The following is a 22,823-nucleotide window of genomic DNA, read 5'->3' as shown; positions in this document are numbered from 1 at the left end:
GAACCGATGCCCAATTCCAATCTATTTCTGCAAAACACACACCGATGTTGAACAGATATAAGAACAATGTTGAAAAAGGAGTAACACTGTTTATTAAAAGTCAGTCCAGACGGTTGCTAAATACATTACATACTGATACTGCACCACACAAGAAAACAAATGACTCTTTTTTTTCCTTTAGTCATTGCAGTTGACATGTTATAAAAATATATTATGTCATATTTCACATTTTTACAGTTGGAAGGCAATTAAATCACAATAACCATAAAGATCCACAAAGGTAATCATTGATCTTTTTTTCTTTATTCATACAAAAAAGAACTTCATTCCAAAAAGCAAAATGTTTTCATATAAAACACTGGCTTTTCATTTCAAGTCCCATTTCAAACAAGCAATACACATATTATACTTCTAAAAAAAGGAGTTTTACAAAAGGGTTGGTCTGACACAGAAGTAGTTCCGTGGCTGGAGTAGCATGGCCAAAGTATTCCAAAGCTACAAACAACCAAGCTTCATAGCAGCCTAGTGTAAAATCTTGGCACTGACACTTGCATCACGCAAACAGTGTTTGGTCTCACTATATTAAAGTAATGGCTTTGCACTCGTTCCATTACGATGTGAAGACTTGTGCGTCCAACAATGAACATGAAGTACTGGGAAGACATAAGTGACACAAGTCTTGTCAATAGAAAAAGGACCACTAGAGCTGGTTAAGGTGTTGCTGGATATAGGTAGTATTTGCATCTACTTCATAGTAAGTGAAATGAGAGTAAATGCCCAATAGAAAATCACCACCAGAGGGCAGTCAGCTACAAGGCAAATAGAGCAGCAGAGAAACACTGTCTACTCCATGAAAAGCCAAGAATAGCACTAGGAACTTGAAGATTTAACATATAAAAGCTGAATTGCTTCTGCATCAGGTTTAAAAAAAACTCTTATGAGATGTAAGATCCACCAGCTGTACTCAGCGGCACCTGAGTAGCAGCTGGTGTAGCACTTTGATTAAAAATTCCCATAAAACAAACACACAGTTGAATTCAAAAGTATAGCAAAAAAACACAGTGAAAAAATGGTATTGAGAATGGAGAAAAAGAAGACAACTGACAAGACTTTAGGTAGGTCATGTTCTTGCTTTAGTAAACAGTCACCGCTTCAGGCAATGCCCCTTAGCCATGTTTTATGTACATTTTTATAATTTACCTTAATTATCATAACCTTAAGTCAAAGTTTTGGTTTGCTAGACATTGTACATAACAAGACATAGAGATGGTGGATCATCTTGTGTTTTGTTGCCTCGAGACTTAGAATGTATTAAGTCAAAATCCAGGATCAATCTAATTCCAAGACAACTTGGAAGAATCAAAGGTTTTATGAAGCTGAATTTCCCATAAACAAGGAAGCAGGAAGAAACATTTTCCTTTTTCAGATGTGACTAGAACGAGGCGTAAAGAACATAACAGTTTATATGGTTCTTCTAGCTAGACAGAGATAGTGTTGACCATGCAATCTGTCAGCTGCAACATCACACTTTTTTACCCAGCTCTATAAAAACACATTAATCTCCAGCTTGCAGGATTCTTTAAGGCATGTATGGTGTACTATACAACACAGCTTGCAACAGCTCCTCATCCATTAGCATTACATACATGCTAACAATGCATGCCACTGTGTGTGGGCTTAAATCCATACTGAGGGCTTGCCCTCTCCTGATTTGCTGCTGCTGCTGTTGCTGCTGCTGCCTCCTCCGCTGCTGCCCCCTTTGCCGTGCTTTACTCTGTGTTTGTGCTCTCTCTGAGGCTGAAGCTGGGGCTGTGGTTGGGCTTGGATTATGTTACTTTGCGGCTTGTCATCCTGGTTGTCTCCAAGATGCTCCTCTGCCCGGTGCTGCTGACTGTAGGCTTGGATGGCTGCTTCCAGTTGCTCGTGAGCCTGCTGGATCATGTCTTTGTTGAGAGCCACACGAGCTTCTCCTCCAGTAGGGAAATTGTCCTCGTTGCTGCCAAACTGCTGTTGTTCCTCTTGGGCAATGTTTGCCCTGTTCTGCTTGCATGCCATCTTAGCATTGCTAAGGTCCGTGTACGGCATCTGTTCTGGCTTTACAACAATGTTGTACCCCGGTGGAGCTGACGGGGAGTTCCAGGAGAATGGGTACCCAACGTAATCTGCAGCACCATCTCCACCCACCCCACCCTCAGAACCTACCTCAGGAGCTGTACCTCCCACAGAGCCCTCCCCACCACCATTAGTGCCCAGCAAGCCCAGCTGGTACTCATCATCCTGAGGTGGGCTTCGCCGGCGCCGCAGAATGTCACAGATAGAACCGATGCCCAAATGGAGCATTTCCCAAACATTGAGAGTGAGGCAGAGGACAGTGACACCATACATGATACGTAGGAAGATGGTTTTCTCTGTAGGTCTTGACACAAAACAGTCAACACTGTGGGGGCAAGGTTTTCCAGAGCACACAAAAACTGGCTTCACACGAAAACCATAGAGCAAATACTGGCCTGCAAGGAAGCTTGCCTCTAGCACTGTTCGAGTCACCAGCTGTAAAACGTAGACCCGCATCAGGCCCTCATCTCGGATACGCTTACGCCCGTCATGGCGGATTTTAGGTCTGGGTGTGGACTGCAGAGGATCTCGAGGCCTTTTTGGTGGTTCAATCTCTGGGACCTCATAGATCATAGGATCATCCTCTTGGTCCTCCTCGGTCTCTTCTATGTCTCTGTGCTGCCGGGCTCCAAAGCAAATTTTCCTGGGTTTTCTGTGGGTGTAGCCGCCTCCTCCTGCTCTGACAGCAGCAGGTCCAATGCCTCCTTTTGCGTCGTCCAATCGTGCAATCTTATTGACAGCATAGCCCATGTACATAAGGGAAGGCATCGCCACCAAAATGATCTGGAATACCCAGAAGCGGACGTGAGATAATGGAGCGAAGGCGTCGTAGCACACGTTCTCGCATCCCGGTTGGCCTGAGTTGCAGACAAACTTGCTCTGCTCATCGTAGTAGATGGACTCTCCTCCAACGGCAGTGAGAACAATGCGGAAGACGATGAGCACGGTGAGCCACAGCTTCCCCACGAAGGTGGAGTGGTTGTGGATCTCCTCCAGCAGCCGTGTGAGGAAGCTCCAGCTCATGGTGTCACTGGACAGTGGGGCAGACAGTGTCCCTCTCTCACTTGCTCACAGACTCTGTAAAAGGTAAAGAAGAAGGACAGTGGACAGAGAGACAGAAACAATGTTATACAGGTTGAGTTCAAAGTAATGCAAAGATTTAGCAAAATTTCTCCAGTAAGACTTTAATCCTAGTGGAAACAGTATTAGTTTTGCAAGTTCAGCGGGAAGATGTAAAAGGGAGTGACACAATAATTGCATTAATTAAAATTTACTTTCCTCTCTGAGCTCGGAAAATCAGTGCATCCCTAATTTTCTCTACTGCTCTTTGCAACTCAGATACACACTGCTCTGTCAGAAAGAGGTAGCTGTCAAGTTGAGACTTTTTATGGAATTAGAAGACTGAACAGACTGGAAAGAGGATATTGGTGTAAACACCATCAAGCAGCATTGAGAAGGAGGGAAAATAATCCAAATAGGGAATTTGCTATCATCAAGTACACGCGCACATATGTGCACACTCAAACATATTGTTTTATTTCACAGGCTATCTCTTTCAGAAGAAATAAATCCTCTTAGTGAGCCGTCTTCTGTGTGAGGTGCAGTTTTCAGGATTGTGCTAACTTCTCAGAGTTGACTTGAGCGGTTTGTTCTGGTTGGGACGTAACCTGAATTGTTCTTATAGTGTGTATTTGCAGTTTCTGAAGAAGGGACATGTTGCCTATGTAGGTTATTTCTGGGCTCCGGGCTGTCCATGCACACCAGCAGAATCAGCAGGTGGCAGGCCACAAACCATTGGAGCAGAATTTCAGACAGCAGACTCACATTAGCTCAGGCAGTGGAGCTGAACTCAAATGCAAATGTCTCTCAGGGCAGCTTTGGGGATGAAAATGACACCTCCAGAGAACTTTTCTCCTCATGAAGGCACAATAATATACAGCTTATTGTTAGCTTGACTGAAAAGAAAATCCAACCATGAATACTAGCTTAGGTTAGGGTTTAAAGGCCTTCCAGGGACAGGCTCCTTACAGGTTGTGAGCACAGAGCTGCAGGAAAACTGTGAAACCTCACTGAAGCAGAGAGGACAGACCTTCCAGCCCTCTGATTTGTGTCTCCAGGGCTGAGAGGGTAGGAATGTTCCTAAGAGGGCTTGCGATAAAACATTAATAGAGTAATGATCACAGTGACCATATACGGACATGCCAGACACACAGGAGATAGATGTCATGCATCCCTAATGCAAGCACAGTGAAAATGTGAGTACAAAACAGCCAAAAACAACTGGCATTTAGCAGTCAGAAGTCTTTGTCACAGTGTAAAGTCTGAGCATCTGGGCTCCAGTAAACAGTAAAAAGACCAAAGCAGAATGAAAAGTCCTTCCATGGCTGAGCTCTGTCTGTCTGACTTTCCTGCATTACATCGCTGTATTTCTTCACTCTCTGACTCCTCTTGTAGACCTCCTTTAGGTTCCAAATCCAGACTTACTCACAGACAAACAGGCAGCTGCAAAGGTCACACTGATTCACTGTGAACTTCTGTTTTTCTTTTATATACAGACTTAAATTCCTCTCAGAAATAATTTGCGGTGCAATTCAATATGTGGGATTTTATAGCTTTGGTTTTTTACTCATGCAGTATCCTAAAGCGGTCTTTTGACAGTGACATATCTTAGCCCTATTAAGGATTTTTCATATTTTTGATGATGAATGTGCATGTGTATAACGACAAATCCCGCCAATGAAACATTTCTCAAACTGTATTGGCTGCTATTTCTCTAATGTATTTTATATTCTGGGTAATTTCAAACATCTCTTTATAGTGTCAGGCATTTTTAGATAAGTTGACATATCCTAGAAATTTCCAGTATTTCCAGTATAAATTTTTTTAAGTATTAAAACCTTGAACAGCATGTTACAAGGTGGACATGAGCTTCATGGCCTCACTTTAAGTCTGATTTAATGTCAGGCTGAGAGTAAAAAAGGTTATCTGTTTTTAACACGGGGTATGTATAATAATATTTATACAAACCCTGTATAAAATTATGTATATATTCACATTTTATGTCATTATCTGGTTTATGTATATGTTATATGTCTATGGTATAGACTACAAACAAAACTATACATCTTTACAGGATTTAATATCAACCAATATTCTGTTTGATAACCTCCAACTATACAACTATGCAGCTGTGGATGTGGTTTCATGAATAAAATATTGGCTCCTTTGCAAAAGTAATTACTCCCCTCCTCTCAAATATTTGGAAAATGTCCAAATCGGGAAAACCTGGAATCACCAGCAGGCTCTAAAATTGCTATTTTCTGAAAACAACCTTTGCAAAAGTCATAAAAAACTCTCTTGTACTGTTCTGACCATGAGAAATGATAACTCCCTGTCTCACATCTGACTGCGTTTATTACTCCTAATACCTCAGACACATTTGGCCAAGCCTCTTGCCTTCTCATCCAATTTATATCTGCAGGAGCTAGTGGAGCAGTTGGGGGTAAGAAGCTGACTCTGCGCATTAAGTTACCAGAGTGAGTCAGCCTCCTGAAAAGCCCCATACAAACACAAGAGGCAGACGTTCTGTCTGTTACTTTGATAAAATAAAAAATAAATTTAAAGTGGTGGTTATGAATGCTACAGAAGAAAACACCAGAAAACAAACCTCGAAAAACTCATTCAGGTTATATATGGAGGCTTTTACTAATTAGCTTTGAAAGAGAGACACAATCCATGCTGCAACCAAATATCTAAACTCATAAGGCCCTAGCAGAATTGTGTAAGGTGAACCTGATGGATGAAATCTTCCCACCAACATTTCACATGTTAATTTTAGCAGACAATACTCTAGATATAGTCAGCATCACTACGGGAATCCCCTCAGTTCCTTGCTCCCATCCCTCAGGACCCATGGAGATTTTCTGCCAGATGTAGTTTACAGACAGACTCCCAGATGGGCCGACACGATTACACACTCACACATGCAGGAGGCTCCAGCATGTGCCTCCTGCGTGAGGAGTAAAGTCACACGGTTCCTGCATGTATAAGCTGCATGACTAAAGCTCGGCTCTGAGGTTAGTCGAGGTATCCCTTATTCCCTGTACTGACTCAACAGCAAGACATGTGGTTCCAGCTGCGGGGCAAACTGAGGAACACAGAGAGAATCACCCCATGGCAGCATGTATTCAGGCTGAACGTTTGTGAAGATTAACCAAGACATGTATTGTTAGTGTATGCATCATCGGGGTGGCTTCTGTGCTGCAACAATAAAACTTCCAATGTGTCTGGTGGTAAATTTTTCATGTCAAAGTTCAGTAGCACCATCAGTTTCCTCACTGTGGGTTAATAAAATGTAAGTTGCGCCTTTAAAATATAAAAAGTCTTAGCAGGATGATCTTTAGGAAAAGACTTGGGGATGAAAGATTGAGGCATTACATTTCACTACTATACCTTACAAATGCACAACATATTTACAGTATATATTTTACTTGTGAACACGTAAATGTATATGCAATATCACTACTAAAGTAAAGAATTTAGATGCAAACAGATTATCTTACACAGAGCCTTGCAGAGTAATCACCACCCTTGAACATTTGTTCTCATTGGAACCACAAGCATTTAAAGTATTTTATGGAAACTTTATGTAATGTGTGAAGAAAAGCATCCCTCTAGCATGATGCTACCACCACCTGGCTTCACAGTGGAGATGGGGTGTTCAGGTTGATCTGCAGTGTTAGTTTTCTGTCATACATAGCATTTTATATGTCTGTCTCAACTGAGCAGAGTGCCTTCTTCCACGTGTTTTCTGTGTCCCCTACAGAGCTTGTAGCAAACTGCGAACAGGGTTTCATATTGCTCCGTTCAATGATTGATCTCTGCAGCTCCTCCAGAGGTACCATGGACATCTTGGCTGCTTCTCTTATTAATGCTATCAAAAAGCTTCTTTAAACCTCTCCACAACTTTACCCCTGACCTGTCTGCTGTGTCCCTTGGTCTTCATGGTGTTGCTTGATCATTAATTTTCTCTGAGGCCTTCATAGACCAGCTGAGATAATTTGTACTGAAATTAAATTACACACAAATAGACAAAGTAAATGACATCTGAAGGCAATTGGTTGTACCAGATTTTATTTAGGGGTATCAGAGTAAAGTAAGTGTGTGATCCAAGCTGTAACATTTGTGCATCTTTTAAGTTAAGGGTTATCTGTTTTCTAGCTCTGTTGCACAATTGCATGAAGCTAAATAACAGTAGAAAACCATGGGATACATAGAGGAATGACACAGAAGCTGGAAAATAAGTTTTTTTTTTTCAGATGAGAGCGTGTAGGCAAAGGGTTGTGAAACCTATCTTTGAGAAACTGTAGATGTTATCTGTCAGAGTATACTTAATTTTAGTAAAGGTATAATTAATCACATGAAGCCGTGTATGTGTGGGGATAGGACTGTGTAACTTACAGTATCTTGTAGAAACTGATGGTGAGATTGTACAACAAGGGGCGGTGATGACATAACAGATGTCTCCTGGAATGCAGTGCTGAATTATCAGGGAATGCCAATAATCTAAACCTGGACACTCCTCATATAGTCATTTAGATAGTTGCACATTCCCTATAACTATATAAACTCTGTAAACTACTAGAGAAGACACCTTCTGTTCTTAGCTGAGGAGACGGGGTCTGAGTGCCGCCTGAATCTCGCTGATAACAGTTAATGTCAATGGATATGAAAATTGCAGATTTGTAACAATTTTCCTCTTTAATAAAAATCTGATTTGAACATATTTCTGTTTAATTAATCTTTATTTTTTCCTTCTCACAAGGCAGTAAACAAACACCCTGACACGTCATATCCACATTTAACTTGTACAGTATATCCATCACATGTATTCAGTCTACAATATCTTAAGAATTTCTATTTTATAAATATTTAGACCCATAATTTCTCCTTTATGTCATAATTATAGAAATAGTGTCAATATCACACTAAGTATTAAAAGTTAGGGTCATATTAGAGCATGAGTCAGAAGTTAATGTAATAACTAATCAAAAATACACAAAGTATTGAACATATGAAAATTTCTAAAACATTTTTAAAAGATATGTGGAGGTATTCCATGAAACATCGATTTTGACAGGTAATGGAATAAATGTGCAAATAAATCATTAAAGAAATAATAAAGAAAGGTTGCTTTGTTAGCTAAACTGCTCCTTGTTGTTGTTCATGTAAAAGACAAACCTGCTTTCCTTTGGTATGTGATTTTCCACGTAACACACACATAAGCCCACTCAGCTTCATTCATATTAATAAGTGGAGGCCACAGGCAGTTTGGAGGCTAAATGCACTGGAATGTAAAGAAAATAGCTGTAATGACTGTCGATATGGCTAATGGGTTTATTAGCCTGTGCTTTGACTGTAATCAAGCCAACCATGCTAATGTGTATATTTAGAGCTTTATTAATCAATTTTAAGTACCTCACAACACTGTTATAAGCAACTCAAAGGACTATTTTTAGTCTTTTTGTAAGTATGATTATTTCCTATAATTAAGTGTAACTGCAAAAATTTGTCTTTTTGTTTTCTCACGCTGTTCTCTTTCTCAGATGAAGTTGGAACGTCTTTTGGTGAATAGCTGTATAAACTGCCTCATCTTTGGGATAATTAACAGATATCTTTCAGCATTTTAAAAGTGACTGCAGGATCATACAATAGATACAGTAAAAGACCCAGTCTGTCCTATCTTTAGCCAAGATTAATTTGGCTCTTTCTCCTGATTTGCTGTCAGTTGCCTTTTAAAATGCTTCTCATTTTTATTGTATAATTATATTTGACTGACTGTTTTTGCTTAGTAGCCTTTATTGACCTCTGTGTGTCACAAAAAAAGAAGTTTTTGTGTTTTCAACAATAAATAATACTTCTGGACACATCCATTTCATAAAATACCTTTAAACTGAGCCAATGGCACCACAAAAATGTTCAGGGCCAACTGGAAAACCAGGACATCTATGAAAGAAGGTCCTATGAAACCTATGAAAGTTTTCTTATTCCAAGCAGCAGATCATAGAAACATTCAACTGACTTTTTACTTTCTTTAATCAAAACTTTTAACTATACACAAAATAACAGAATTCACTAACAGTTCTTATGTTACCAAAAATGAAGTGTGATCTTTTTAATCTGAATAAATGAGCCCCAGTTATTTGTTGTTGTAGTTTGTTAGCAAATCTATGAAGGAGAGACAACCTTGCATACAGAGATTGTTGTCTGATGTGAGCAAATTTCAGTCAAGAAGAAAAACGAGGAAGAGGAAAAACTCTGCACTTCAAAGTAAGAAGCATCAGGCTTGACGTAGCCGAGCCGATTGTTTTTCTCCCGTCAGTGAACGAACTTCCGGTATAAGAGCAGTGAAAGGATTCATTAAACCAATAATATTCAACAGAAATAGAGCAGATTCAGGCTGAGAATGAAGACTATCAAGACAAAACAGAATCTATTGCTCTGATTGTGTAAAATAACATTTTGAGAGTGAGAGTGAAAAAATATTTTCTTAGTTTACGTTTTAATTTATTTAAAAAGTAGATTACTTTAATAATTTACAAGAAACATCAACTTAGTACTTTCCCTTCACTGAATAAAAGTCAACCCAAAAGCTGTAGAAGTGATAACTGGGACTGTTTGAGGGTCACTGCCATGGTGCTCTGTCCCTCTGTTCTGCCGCTGGCATCCTCAGGCTTCACTGATGCCTCACTGAGCCCCTACCTAGTCTTCTGCAAACTGCACACACCAAACTAATCTGCTCACACAAAAGCTGGCCAAACATCTGTCCATTACAAGCCCTCGGATCATCATTAGGGGGTTAGGACTAAAGGTTCTGTTGCTAAGAAACAGATGTGTGTAGAGATAGCTGTTTTAAAAGTGCTGTGCACCGATTACTGGTTTAAAAAGCAAGTAGGAGTCCTCTGTTACTCGGGACTGGAAAAGTTCTATTGTTAGGCATGCCGAGATATTCAAATTGTCAAAAGAGGAAAAAAAAAACACAGTTTATCTAAAATGGGACTCTTATCAGCTTTCTGGTTGTCACTTTGCTTTCTAAGGAGCAACTTTGTTCAGAGCAGTTCTTGAAGTGATTAAAACCATGAACGCCAGGAGGGGCTTTGCACCACAAAAGATGTTCATTTTGCCTGACTGCATGGGGCACACATTGAAATGTAGAAGTTAGATGTGTTGCAAAATATAAATAAATTCCAGAGCTGAGTGGGCTGTGAACCCTCATTTGGGCCTCTGACCCACGAAACAAGCTGCACAAAACATAAAGGAAGTAACATAAAACATAAAGCATGCTGAAGAGTAAATCTTAACTGAGAAATGAAGTCTTGTTTTCAGTCTTCTCGTCTTTTCTCTGCATGCATGAGGGAATTTTTAAAAACCCCTCATTAATGTTGTCCGAAGGGAAGAATTACAACGGTAAACAGGTTCCATATGTCACAGGAAGAGTCTGAGGCAGGACCCTCTCAGTGCACATCTGTGCCCTTTGGTCCAGTTTCATGCAAAGTAAAAGTACCTCAGAATAATCTTGGTAGCAGTCAAAGTGAGATATCCCTATGATTACAAGTTCAGGAAGAAATGCACTGTTTATATCCAAAAACTGCTTTTAGATGAAAACAAAACCACAAAAAAGTGGCAAAGTTGCGTACTCACTCTTGTCCTCTCCCAAGTTGCAGCTCCTGTGTCCTTCTTCAACGTGAGACCCCCCATCTCAGTCTCCTCAGCTCACTCGGTCCTCTTTACATACTTGTATCCTCAGCTGACATCTATTAGCTCTGACCTAAAACCAACATCTGCATCTCAATAACAAAGAAAAACTCAAAACGCGCACAGCTCGCCGGTGATTCTCTTATGGACAGCCTCAGTGTGTGCTTAACCAAGTGTGAGCTTTTTTCTTCTGAAAGGGAGCGGAGTGAGGGAGGCAGAGCATCTTGCCTCCTTCCCTGTGTTACTCACAATGGTCCTCAATTACACCCCTCATCCCCTGCAAACTGGGTCATGGTTAGGGGTGGTGGTGATGATGATGAAGACGAGGTGGTGGGGTTTTTTAATACCCCCTCGAGGGGTAAAGGGAGGGAGAGCCTTGGAATAACAGACAGCAGGAACATGAGAGTGAAAGGATCCATTTCATTTGAAGGTAAATACGACTCAGCTCAGACTCTGTGAGACCTCGGGCCACCTTAGGCGAACAGGGGACAAAGATTTCAGGACAGGTCAGGATGTAATTAGGAGTTTGTACTTTTAAAACACTACAGGAGCAAATCTTAGATGCCAGCTTTAAAATGTGCCTCGGGGAATATTTTCTACTTAAAAGAAACTCAATGAAAAGAGCCTTGGTGTTTTTGTAAAGCAAGGACATTGCTGAGAAGACGTTTGCTGGTAAAAATACATCGCCATAAAGTCAGAGCTGCAACTATAGATATTATTACGGAAAAGGGAGGCAGAAAGAATACAGGAACTTTTATGGGCAATTTAGGAGTGAAGCTTTACAGGTCTTGTGCAAAATGTGCACAATAATGCAAAAACTTTTCAAATCATTTAACACTAATAAAACTGTACACCTACCAAATTATTAATGTTCCTGTTAAAAACTGACACTTAAACTCAACATTTCTAAGAGAGAAAATGATTTCCTAATTTTGTTGATGTATTCTGCTCAACAATTTTTAACCATACATGTTTTAGATTTCCTAAATCTAAATTCTTGCCCTCCAGAGCCATTTAAGTCGGGCTTTCTAGTGAGAAAACGATTTGAAAAAGGCAGCCTATGTTCTCCAAAATCCAAACATGTGCAGCAGTAATGATGCTTTTGCAGATGTGCTGGTTACAAAATTATTTTACTCTAGTGCACCGATCTGTCCATCTATTGACTTCCTCTTAGTTGAGATCCTGTCGTCGAGGTAACAGGTCCAGGAAGGAAACCCAGACATCCCTCTCCAAATTATTCTGAGGGTTCCCAAAGCCAGGGCAGAAGGGATAAATAAACTCTCCACAGGTTTCCAGGTCAACCTTGGGGTATTTTTCCATGGAGGACATGCCAGTAAAACCTTCCAAGAGATGCCCAAACCTCCTAACCACCTGAGACATTTTGATGTAGAGGAACAGCAGGTCGACTCTGAGCTTCCTCCAGATGACGGAGCACCTTTCTTTAAGGCTAGGCAAAGCCACCTTTTTGAGGAAGCTTGTATCCAGAATCTCATTCTTTTTGATCACAAGGGAGAGGGCCAAAACGCAGATAGAGAGCCTTACTGTTTGACTCAACACTTTCGTTTGCCTTAGGCCCTACATATCCATCCATCTTCTGCTCCATCCTACCATCACTTGTAAACTAGTCCTTGATTGAGGTAGCGACTTACTTACAGCATAAAAGTCTTACACCATAATAGTCCACCTTTTTCCACCTAATAGCATTCAGAAAACACCATAATCTTGCAGTTACACCCACAAAATCCCACGGTTGACACACACCAACTGCCTGCTCCAGATATACTAAACAAGAAGACTTGAAAATCAAATCCCAAAGAAACCCTCAACATCTCCATGGGAGTAAGGCTCTGGTCCACTGTTCCACAGCCAGGATGAAAGCTGAACTATTGCTTCTGAATCCGAAATGCTTCAGAGTTTCCTTTTTAAGAGCAAACATGACAAGGCAGAATGGGAGCTAACAAAAGATCTAGTGATAGCAGTTGGAATATCCCTCTTCAGACTAGAGGTCCCAGCCTGAATGATTTTCTGAATGAATACCTAATTTCAACGTCTCTGTCTCGCATTTAACTATAGACCATTTTAAATGAGACCTGTACTGTTAAGGGTTAATTTAATGTAGCCCTTTGCTTGGAATTTCTATTTTCTTTTTATTAGCAGCTTTACCTGAGGGTCTAAAATCTTGGCAAGCCATTACTGACTCTGAGTTCAGCTATTGACAATGTTTTACTGGCATAATATGTTGTAAATATAAAAGCTTTTGGTTGGATTCTCAGGATGGTTGTTACTAATATACAGTATGTTTGGGGTGTTGTGAAGTCAATTTGCTTTTTTTCTTCAATATTACATACTGTATGTAATAGAAAGGGGGGTTCTCTGCAATGTTCATTTTTCATTCTGCAAAAAAAATCAATGCAATTTATTTCCACAGCAAGTTATAGGGAAAACCCCAAGATTCACGTTTTAAAATCAAAATTATTAAAACTTAAAGATCTCATTAACTTGCAGGAAGCAAAAACGGAAAAAAAACAACCTTCTACCAGAAAACATTGGAACATTTTTCAGTGAAAGGTTATGAGTTATCAGAAATCTTTAGTAAATGGATCAGAACCACAGGCTTTTAAGTTAGCTGTGATTAAACCTTTACTTAAGAAACCTTCGCTTGATAGAGATGACTTGAAAAATTACCGACCAATATCCAATCTTCCATTCTTATCTAAAATTCTTGAGAAAATAGTTGCTAATCAAATGTGTGAGCATTTATACAGCTATGACCTGTTTGAAGAGTTTCAGTCAGGCTTCAGACCTCATCATTGCACTGAAACAGTTCTGCTGAAAGTCACTAACGATATTCTTATGGCCTCAGATAATGGACTTGTGTCTGTTCTGGTTCTGTTAGATCTCAGTGCTGCATTTGATACAGTCGATCATAATATTCTCTTAGAAAGGCTGGAATATGCTGTAGGGATCAGGGGAACAGCGCTAGGCTGGTTTAAATCTTATCTGTCTGACAGATTCCAGTTTGTTCATGTAAATGATAAATCATCTTTAAACTCCAGGGTTAATTGTGGAGTACCACAGGGTTCAGTACTTGGGCCAATTCTCTTCACTATATATATGCTTCCAATAGGTCAAATTATTAGGCAGCATAGGATACATTTTCACTGTTACGCTGATGATACTCAGCTTTACTTATCCATAAATCCTGATGAACCCAACCAATTAGATAGACTACAAGCATGTCTTGAAGATATAAAAACTGGGATGACTTTACATTTTTTTGCTTCTAAATTCAGACAAGACAGAAGTTGTCGTCTTTGGACCAGAGTCTTTAAAAAAGAGACTGCTTAGTCAATCACTTAACCTGGATGGCATTACATTGACCTCCGGTAATAAAGTAAAAAACCTTGGTGTTACTTTTGACCAGGACATGTCATTTAAATCCCATATTAAACAGGTTTCTAGGATTTCCTTCTTTCACCTCCAGAACATTGACAAAATTAGAAATATCCTATCCAGGAGTGACGTTGAATAACTAGTCCATGCATTTGTTACTTCAAGGCTGGACTATTGTAATTCTTTACTATCAGGATGTCCACAAAATGCAGTTTAAAGCCTTCAGCTGATTCAAAATGCTGCAAGAGTTCTGATGAAAATTAAAAAGAAAGATCATATTTCTCCTATTTTAGTTTCCCTTCATTGGCTCCCTTTTAAATCCAGAATGGAATTTAGATTTCTCCTCCTCACATATAAAGCCCTTAATGATCTAGCTCCATCATACATCAGAGATCTGATTGTTCCATATGTTCCTAACAGGGCACTTCGTTCTCTTCGTTCTTACTGGTGGTTCCTAGTCTCTAGAAGTAGAATGGGAGACAGATCCTTTAGTTATCAGGCTCCTCTCCTGTGGAACCAGCTCCCAGTTTTAGTCCGTGAGGCAGACACCCTGTCTACTTTTAAGGCTAGGCTTAAAACTTTCCTTTTCGATAAAGCTTATAGTTAGAGTGGCTTAGGTTATCAGGGAGGGAGCCTCCCTCCCTCCCTGTTGGTTGGAGTAAGGGGGAGTCAGGTTTAGCCTAAACCGGCTCAGTTATGGTTGAGGTGCAAACACACCCTCCATTTCTGCAACCTGTATGACCCCTTCTCTTTTCCAATGGTTATAATCAGTCTGACAGAGAGAGGTATCCCAATCCTTGTGGTTTTTAGTATAACAATGACCATCAGTGGGACCCTTTGTGGGCCTTGAGACGACATTGTTGAAAATAAGCACCGTTTAACTAAATAATCTGAACTGAAACTTTCTGTGTAGTTATACTGCTATAGTCTTAGGCTGCTGGAGGACATAATGACCACTTTCACCCTCTTCGCTACATTCTCACACTACTCTCCAATTTTGCATTATTTGCTGTTATTTCAGCTTTTAATTTTATGTTTTCTCTCTTTTCTTTTCCTAGAAGCTACACCTGGCCTGACTCTGTATCTACCTGTGACACCTTTCTGGAGAGGGGCATCGTCCGAGCTTCTGCTGGCAACAACTTAATGCTCATCCTCAGTTTGAACAAGCCAGGAGCCAGACGTCTCACATCTAATCTCTTCTATTCAGTAAATAATCTGCCAGCAGCTTCGACCTTCAGCAGAGAATATGGAGTATCAATAACAATGATAACACTGCCTCCAACAGCACCAGCAGAAACAATCAGCCAGTTGGCTGAGAAAGAGAGGTCATCACAAAAGGTCTCCCCGTCGAAATCCACAGGAGGAGAAGTGAACCCCCCCCCATACCCCCATCCCCCCAAACCCAGACCCAGACTGACACCCCCGGTAAACCCCCCTCACCCCAGACCCCGACCCAGACCGCACAGAACTCTCCCATCTCCCCACTGAGCCCACTTTTTGCTTTACTGGATTCTGATAACATGAAAGGAGCTCTTAAAATTGGGACCCAAATGGCTCTGACATCTTCTCCATTCAACACCCCCCGTGGCCGAGGCCCTGCTACTGGACCAACATCTTCCAAATGCCGCAGAGCTCCACCACCAATCTATCTCCTAATCAGGACCTTCAAATCACTTCTCTGTGATACAGTCTGGGCCCCAGTGGTAACTCTATCAGAAATGAGCCCCTTGGGCCCCTAATAGGAGATAGTTGTAAAATCTCTGTGCTTATACGTGACAGAAAGAACAAAGCCAAAAGGATAAGAGACAGTAATAAACAATCAAGAAAAGCCATAAACTGTCAGGTACAACCACACACAGAGTTAATATCAGCAACTAAGTCATATAAACGGGCTTTATTGAAGATTAGATCTCTGTCAGGAAAATCATTTTTAATCAATGACTTCATTACTGACCGCGATCTTGATGTTATGTTTTCAACAGAAACATGGTTACATGAATTTAATGAAGCTCCCATTCTGATAGAGGCGACGCCTCCAAACTACAATTTTCTTTGTGAGAGCAGACAGCAAAGAAAAGGTGGAGGGGTGGCCACTTTGTTTAAAGATTTATTAGAGTGCAAAAAAGTATTTCTGGGCAAATTTGACTCTTTTGAATATTTGGCTCTCCGGGTAAAGAGCCCTGTCCGAACCATGTTCTTGAATATTTACAGGCCTCCTAAGTCCAAAACAAACTTTATCAGTGATTTTAATTAGCTTTTATCTGTGATATGTGTTGATTATGACTGTTTAATCATTGTTGGAGACTTCAACATTCACATGGACAATCCTGAAGACAAAAGTCCAATAGATCTATGTGACACTCTTAGAAGTTTTGGTTTGACTTAACATATTAAATAGCAAATGCACAAACAGGGACATATTTTGGACTTGATCATCACTAAGAGTCTAAACATTTCCAAGGTGTCTGTAACTGATGTTGCCCTGTCTGACCACTTTTCTGTTATTTTTGAAAGCATCATCTGCAATGACTCAGTTTGCCATGACATAATAAGAAAACGCATCTTTAAGGACGGTGCTGCTGAAACCTTTAACCAGATTTACTCTTCTACCTCCACTTTGCCCTGTAACACTGTAGATGAGATGGTAGATAACTTTCATTCTAAAATCTCGGACATCATTGATTCAATTGCTCCAATTAAAGTGAAAATCGTTTCTGGGAAGAAAATGTTTCCGTGGAGAAGTGCTCCACCAGTCAGAAGTGAAAAAAAGGAGTGTCGACAAGCTGAACGCAGGTGGCGAAAGACAGGACTCCAGGTTCACTATATTTTTTATAAAGAGAGACTATACAGATATAACCTACAACTGAAAAATGCAAGGGAATCTTTCTTTTCTGAAATCATCAGCAAAAACATAAACGATGCTCATGCATTATTTGCCACGGTCGACAGGTTAACAAACCTTCCTGTAACTGTAGCATCTGAACTCCACTCTTCCAGGGCCTGCAATGAATTTGCTAAATTCTTTACTGAAAAAACCCAAAAGATCAGAGATGCAGTCAGCACATCCACAACAACTCCAGTACCAATGTTGTCTCCAACTAGAACTGATTTTGACAAAATTTCCCAATTTCACCAAATAAACTACAAAATCTTAGAAGAAATCATACAGCAACTAAGCTCTTCTTCCTGCTGTCTCGATCTTTTACCCACAGCTTTCCTTAAGAAAGCTTTGCCTGTAATAACATCTGATTTAACACAAATAATAAACACGTCCCTTTTGTCAGATGTTTTCCCTCAGGCCCTAAAAATAGCAATTATCAAACCTCTATTGAAAAAGAGCAACTTGGACAAGCTGCTACTGCAGAACTACAGGCCTATATCAAACCTCCCCTTCATCAGTAAGATTATTGAAAGAGCTGTGTTTCAGCAGTTAAACAAGTTCCTAACAACGACCAACCGGTTCGATGTCTTCCAGTCAGGCTTCCTGCTCACCACAGTACAGAGACTGCTCTTGTCAAGGTGTTCAATGACATCCGTATAAATGCAGACTGTGGAAGAACCACAGTGCTGGTATTATTGGACCTTAGTGCAGCATTCGACACTGTTGATCACTACATTTTATTAGAGCGCCTGGAAAACTGGGTCGGCCTTTCTGGTACAGCACTCAACTGGTTTAAATCTTACTTGAAGGACAGGGACTTTTTTGTGTCAGTAGGTAACTTTACATCAGAGAGCACAAAAATCACATGCGGCGTTCCCCAAGGGTCCATCTTAGGGCCCCTCCTATTCAATATCTACATGCTCCCCCTGACTCAGATTTTAATAAACAACAAAGTAAGTTATCATAACTATGCAGACGACACACAGCTATACGTTACGATGTCACCAGGTGACCATGAACCCTTTCAAGTGCTGGGTAAATGCTTGGAAGAAATCAATGCATGGATGGGCCTAAATCTTCTTTAGCTGAATCAAAACAAAACTGAAGTAATAATCTTTGGACCGAAGGAAGAGCATTTAAAAGTTAGCACATAGCTTCAGTTAATACAGTTAGAAACCACCAGTCAGGCTCGAAACCTGGGTGTAGTGATGGACTCAAACCTGAACCTTCTCCAAAAAAGGCACATAAAGACAGTAACTAGGTCGGCCTTCTATCACCTAAAGAACATCTCCAGGATTAAAGGACTAATGTCCCAGCAGGACCTTGAAAAACTAATTCATGTGTTCATCTTTAGGAGAATTGATTACTGCAACGGTGTCTTCACAGATCTGCCTAAAAAGTTGATCAGACAGCTGCAGTTGATCCAGAACGCTGCTGCCCACGTCCTCACTAGAACTAAGAAAGTGGAGCACATCACCCCGGTTCTAAAGTCCCTACACTGGCTCCCTGTAGCTCAGAGAATAGAGTTTAAAATACTTCTGTTAGTCTATAAATCACTGAATAACTTAGCACCAAAATACATTACAGACATGTTGTTAGTGTATCAACCACCCAGACCTCTCAGGTCTTCTCGCTCAAATCTACTCTGCAGAACCAGAACCAGAACCAAACATGGAGAAGCAGCTTTTAGTCCTTATGCTCCACTAATCTGGAATAAACTGCCAGAAAACTGTAAAAGCACTGAAACCCAAAGTTGCTTTAAATCAAGATTAAAAACTTATTTGTTTAGAGTGGCCTTTGACAGTGCCATTTAGGCATGATTAGTTGCGTTTTCAGTCCAATTTTCCTTTCATTTTCTTGTCCTTCATTCTATTCTCTTTATTTTATTTAACTTTTTTAAATTACCTCTGTTGTTTGATTTTATCATTTGATTTGTTTTTCTGTGTCTGTATCTATGTTTATTTGCTTTGTGATTGTATTGTAATTGAATGTACAGCGCTTTGAGTGTCTTGTTGCTGAAAGGCGCTATATAAATAAACTTACCTTACCTTACCTTACCTCTACCGATGATCCACATAGCCCTGTCTTTTAGTGTTTAACCCTGTCTCTCTCCTAGACATGGTGATTGACTGAGCTTTTACTGTAAGTAATTATATGTGCTCTCTTTCAGACTCTAACCTTGAAAACTGACTCAGAGTTTATCTGTTCTTTCTTTCTAGGTGAAACGACTAAAGGAGCTACATCCATTAACATTTACTATTCCTTCCCATAGAAAGTACTCCTGGATCAGTGCTTCTTTGTTCTCTTTGTGTCTCTGCTCTGTTCTCTCAAACCCCCAGTCGGTCATGGCAGATGGCGGCTCACACTGAGCCTGGTTCTGCTGGAGGTTTCTTCCTGTTAAAAGGGAGTTTTTCCTCTCCACTGTCGCTACATGCATGCTCAGTATGAGGGATTGCTGCAAAGTCAACGCCAGTGACTGTCCACTGTCTCTACACTGACTGGATGCAATCTGCTGGGTTTCCTTAGATAGAAAAACTTTTTATCCAATTTAATAAATAACTAACTCTGACTGCACTGTTCAATGATTAGGACTAATTGGAATGTACAGGTCCTTCTCAAAATATTAGCATATTGTGATAAAGTTCATTATTTTCCATAATGTCATGATGAAAATTTAACATTCATATATTTTAGATTCATTGCACACTAACTGAAATATTTCAGGTCTTTTATTGTCTTAATACAGATGATTTTGGCATACAGCTCATGAAAACCCAAAATTCCTATCTCACAAAATTAGCATATTTCATCCGACCAATAAAAGAAAAGTGTTTTTAATACAAAAAACGTCAGCCTTCAAATAATCATGTACAGTTATGCACTCAATACTTGGTCGGGAATCCTTTGGCAGAAATGACTGCTTCAATGCGGCGTGGCATGGAGGCAATCAGCCTGTGGCACTGCTGAGGTCTTATGGAGGCCCAGGATGCTTCGATAGCGGCCTTTAGCTCATCCAGAGTGTTGGGTCTTGAGTCTCTCAACGTTCTCTTCACAATATCCCACAGATTCTCTATGGGGTTCAGGTCAGGAGAGTTGGCAGGCCAATTGAGCACAATGATACCATGGTCAGTAAACCATTTACCAGTGGTTTTGGCACTGTGAGCAGGTGCCAGGTCGTGCTGAAAAATGAAATCTTCATCTCCATAAAGCTTTTCAGCAGATGGAAGCATGAAGTGCTCCAAAATCTCCTGATAGCTAGCTGCATTGACCCTGCCCTTGATAAAACACAGTGGACCAACACCAGCAGCTGACACGGCACCCCAGACCATCACTGACTGTGGGTACTTGACACCGGACTTCTGGCATTTTGGCATTTCCTTCTCCCCAGTCTTCCTCCAGACTCTGGCACCTTGATTTCCGAATGACATGCAGAATTTGCTTTCATCCGAAAAAAGTACTTTGGACCACTGAGCAACAGTCCAGTGCTGCTTCTCTGTAGCCCAGGTCAGGCGTTTCTGCCGCTGTTTCTGGTTCAAAAGTGGCTTGACCTGGGGAATGCAGCACCTGTAGCCCATTTCCTGCACAAGCCTGTGCACGGTGGCTCTGGATGTTTCTACTCCAGACTCAGTCCACTGCTTCCACAGGTCCCCCAAGGTCTGGAATCGGCCCTTCTCCACAATCTTCCTCAGGGTCCGGTCACCTCTTCTCGTTGTGCAGCGTTTTCTGCCACACTTTTTCCTTCCCACAGACTTCCCACTGAGGTGCCTTGATACAGCACTCTGGGAACAGCCTATTCGTTCAGAAATTTCTTTCTGTGTCTTACCCTCTTGCTTGAGGGTGTCAATAGTGGCCTTCTGGACAGCAGTCAGGTCGGCAGTCTTACCCATGATTGGGGTTTTGAGTGATGAACCAGGCTGGGAGTTTTAAAGGCCTCAGGAATCTTTTGCAGGTGTTTAGAGTTAACTCGTTGATTCAGATGATTAGGTTCATAGCTCGTTTAGAGACCCTTTTAATGATATGCTAATTTTTTGAGATAGGAATTTTGGGTTTTCATGAGCTGTATGCCAAAATCATCCGTATTAAGACAATAAAAGAGCTGAAATATTTCAGTTAGTGTGCAATGAATCTAAAATATATGAATGTTAAATTTTCATCATGACATTATGGAAAATAATGAACTTTATCACAATATGCTAATATTTTGAGAAGGACCTGTTTGTACCTGACTTGTGTGAAGTGCCTTGAGACAACATGTGTTGTGAATTGGCGCTATATAAATAAAACTGAATTAAATTGAATTGAATTGAATTGAATTGAATTGAATTGAAAGGGAAGGGGGTTTTATATAAATGCTGAGATGGTTTTATGGTGCAGGCTACAAGAAGAAGTGTTTGCACAACTATATGGAGTCGTTTGGGAGTGCAGCATGGGAAATTTTAAAACCATTTAAAAACTAATATTTGAAATTAATATTTACAGTGTATAAGGGCTTTTTATGTCTGTTTTGAAACAAGAAATAATTACATATACAAATAAGGAAAATTAAGCAAACCTTTTTATTTCATGCTATGGAGACAGTGTGGGAATTAATAAAACTACACTTCTTTCCATCCATCATCAAATGTTTACACTGAATCTGTGAGTCAGTCATCTTCTATACTGCTTCTTCCATAGTGGGTCATGGGGAAGCTGGTGCCTATCTCCAGCAGTCTATGGGAGGGAGGCAGGATACACCCTGGAAAGGTCGCCAGTCCATCGCAGTGTCCAAAACACAAACAACCATGCACACACATTAACACACCTAAGGGCAATTTGGAGAGACCAATTAACCTAATGTCTTTGGACCGGAGTACCCAGAGAGAACCCATGCAGAAAGACCCCCGGCTGGGAGTCAAACCCAGGACCTTCTTGCTGCAAGGTAACAGTGCTACCAACTGCGCCACTGTGCATCCCTCTGTGTCAGGATGTGAGATTTTGGACTTTGTTTGTGGTTTGGTGTTTTGTTTTACTAGATGCTCTTGTTTGAAGTTTTGTATTCTTGTTCATCACTTTGTGTTCTGACAATTCTGGTTTCCTTTTGCCTCCCTGTCTGTTCTCCTCTCATCATTAGTTTTCCTCTTTTAGTTGTTAATTACTCAGTTTCTGTTCCCTTTACATTCATTGTCCCTCTTAGCTCTGTTTCTTCTGTTTATCTTTATTCTCCAATTCCTCCTTTAACAGGTTAGCTTTAGTTACTGTTTACTTTTATTCTAGTCATCTTTTCTCCTGTTCTGCTTGGGTCTGTGTTTCTCCTTATTGGTTAATCTGTTTCACCTGCTCCCTCTGCCTCCCAGCCTCCTTGTGTCACCTGCTCCCTGTTCCTCTGATTACCTGCCCTATTGTTTCTTGTCCACCTTTGTCTGTATTTAAGTTTGCCTTCGTCCTTTGTTCCACGCGGTGTCGTTATGTCTTTTCAATGTCCTCATGAGATGTCTTTTGGATTTTGTCCTTGAACTGGATAATCTTGTCACCCTGCATCTCGCCTGCATGTAAGTGGACTCGCTTTAAATTAAAGGAGTTTTCGACCACCTCTCTGCTTTTCTCCGTGCTTGTCTGCCTTTTGGTCCACCACAAAAATAGAACTATGACACTGTCATTTTTAAATATCGCTTTGTTCTATTTGTTTTATACTGCATTGTTGGAA

At 40.5% G+C, this 22,823-nt stretch overlaps 1 protein-coding gene across 2 annotated transcripts in view; it reads right to left on the bottom strand.

Moving 5' to 3' along the window:
- Positions 1-281: 281 nt before the first annotated feature.
- The window catches only part of LOC124863928 (gap junction gamma-1 protein-like), a 61,158-nt gene continuing 38,616 nt past the window's right edge, over positions 282-22,823 (bottom strand). Inside the window, exons 2-3 of one of the 2 annotated variants that reach the window (XM_047358495.1) lie at positions 10,813-10,939; positions 282-3,189 (exon numbers count right to left, since the gene is read on the bottom strand). In XM_047358495.1, coding sequence (XP_047214451.1) covers positions 1,678-3,135 — 1,458 coding nt within the window. In that variant the 5' untranslated portion in view covers positions 3,136-3,189; positions 10,813-10,939 and the 3' untranslated portion in view covers positions 282-1,677. The remainder of the gene's footprint in view (positions 3,190-10,812; positions 10,940-22,823) is intronic. The other variant, XM_047358494.1, reaches the window with a different exon arrangement.

The sequence above is a fragment of the Girardinichthys multiradiatus genome, chromosome Y (assembly GCF_021462225.1).
Source record: "Girardinichthys multiradiatus isolate DD_20200921_A chromosome Y, DD_fGirMul_XY1, whole genome shotgun sequence".
NCBI classification, from domain to species: domain Eukaryota; kingdom Metazoa; phylum Chordata; class Actinopteri; order Cyprinodontiformes; family Goodeidae; genus Girardinichthys; species Girardinichthys multiradiatus.
This window is presented reverse-complemented; position numbering and strand designations above follow the sequence as displayed.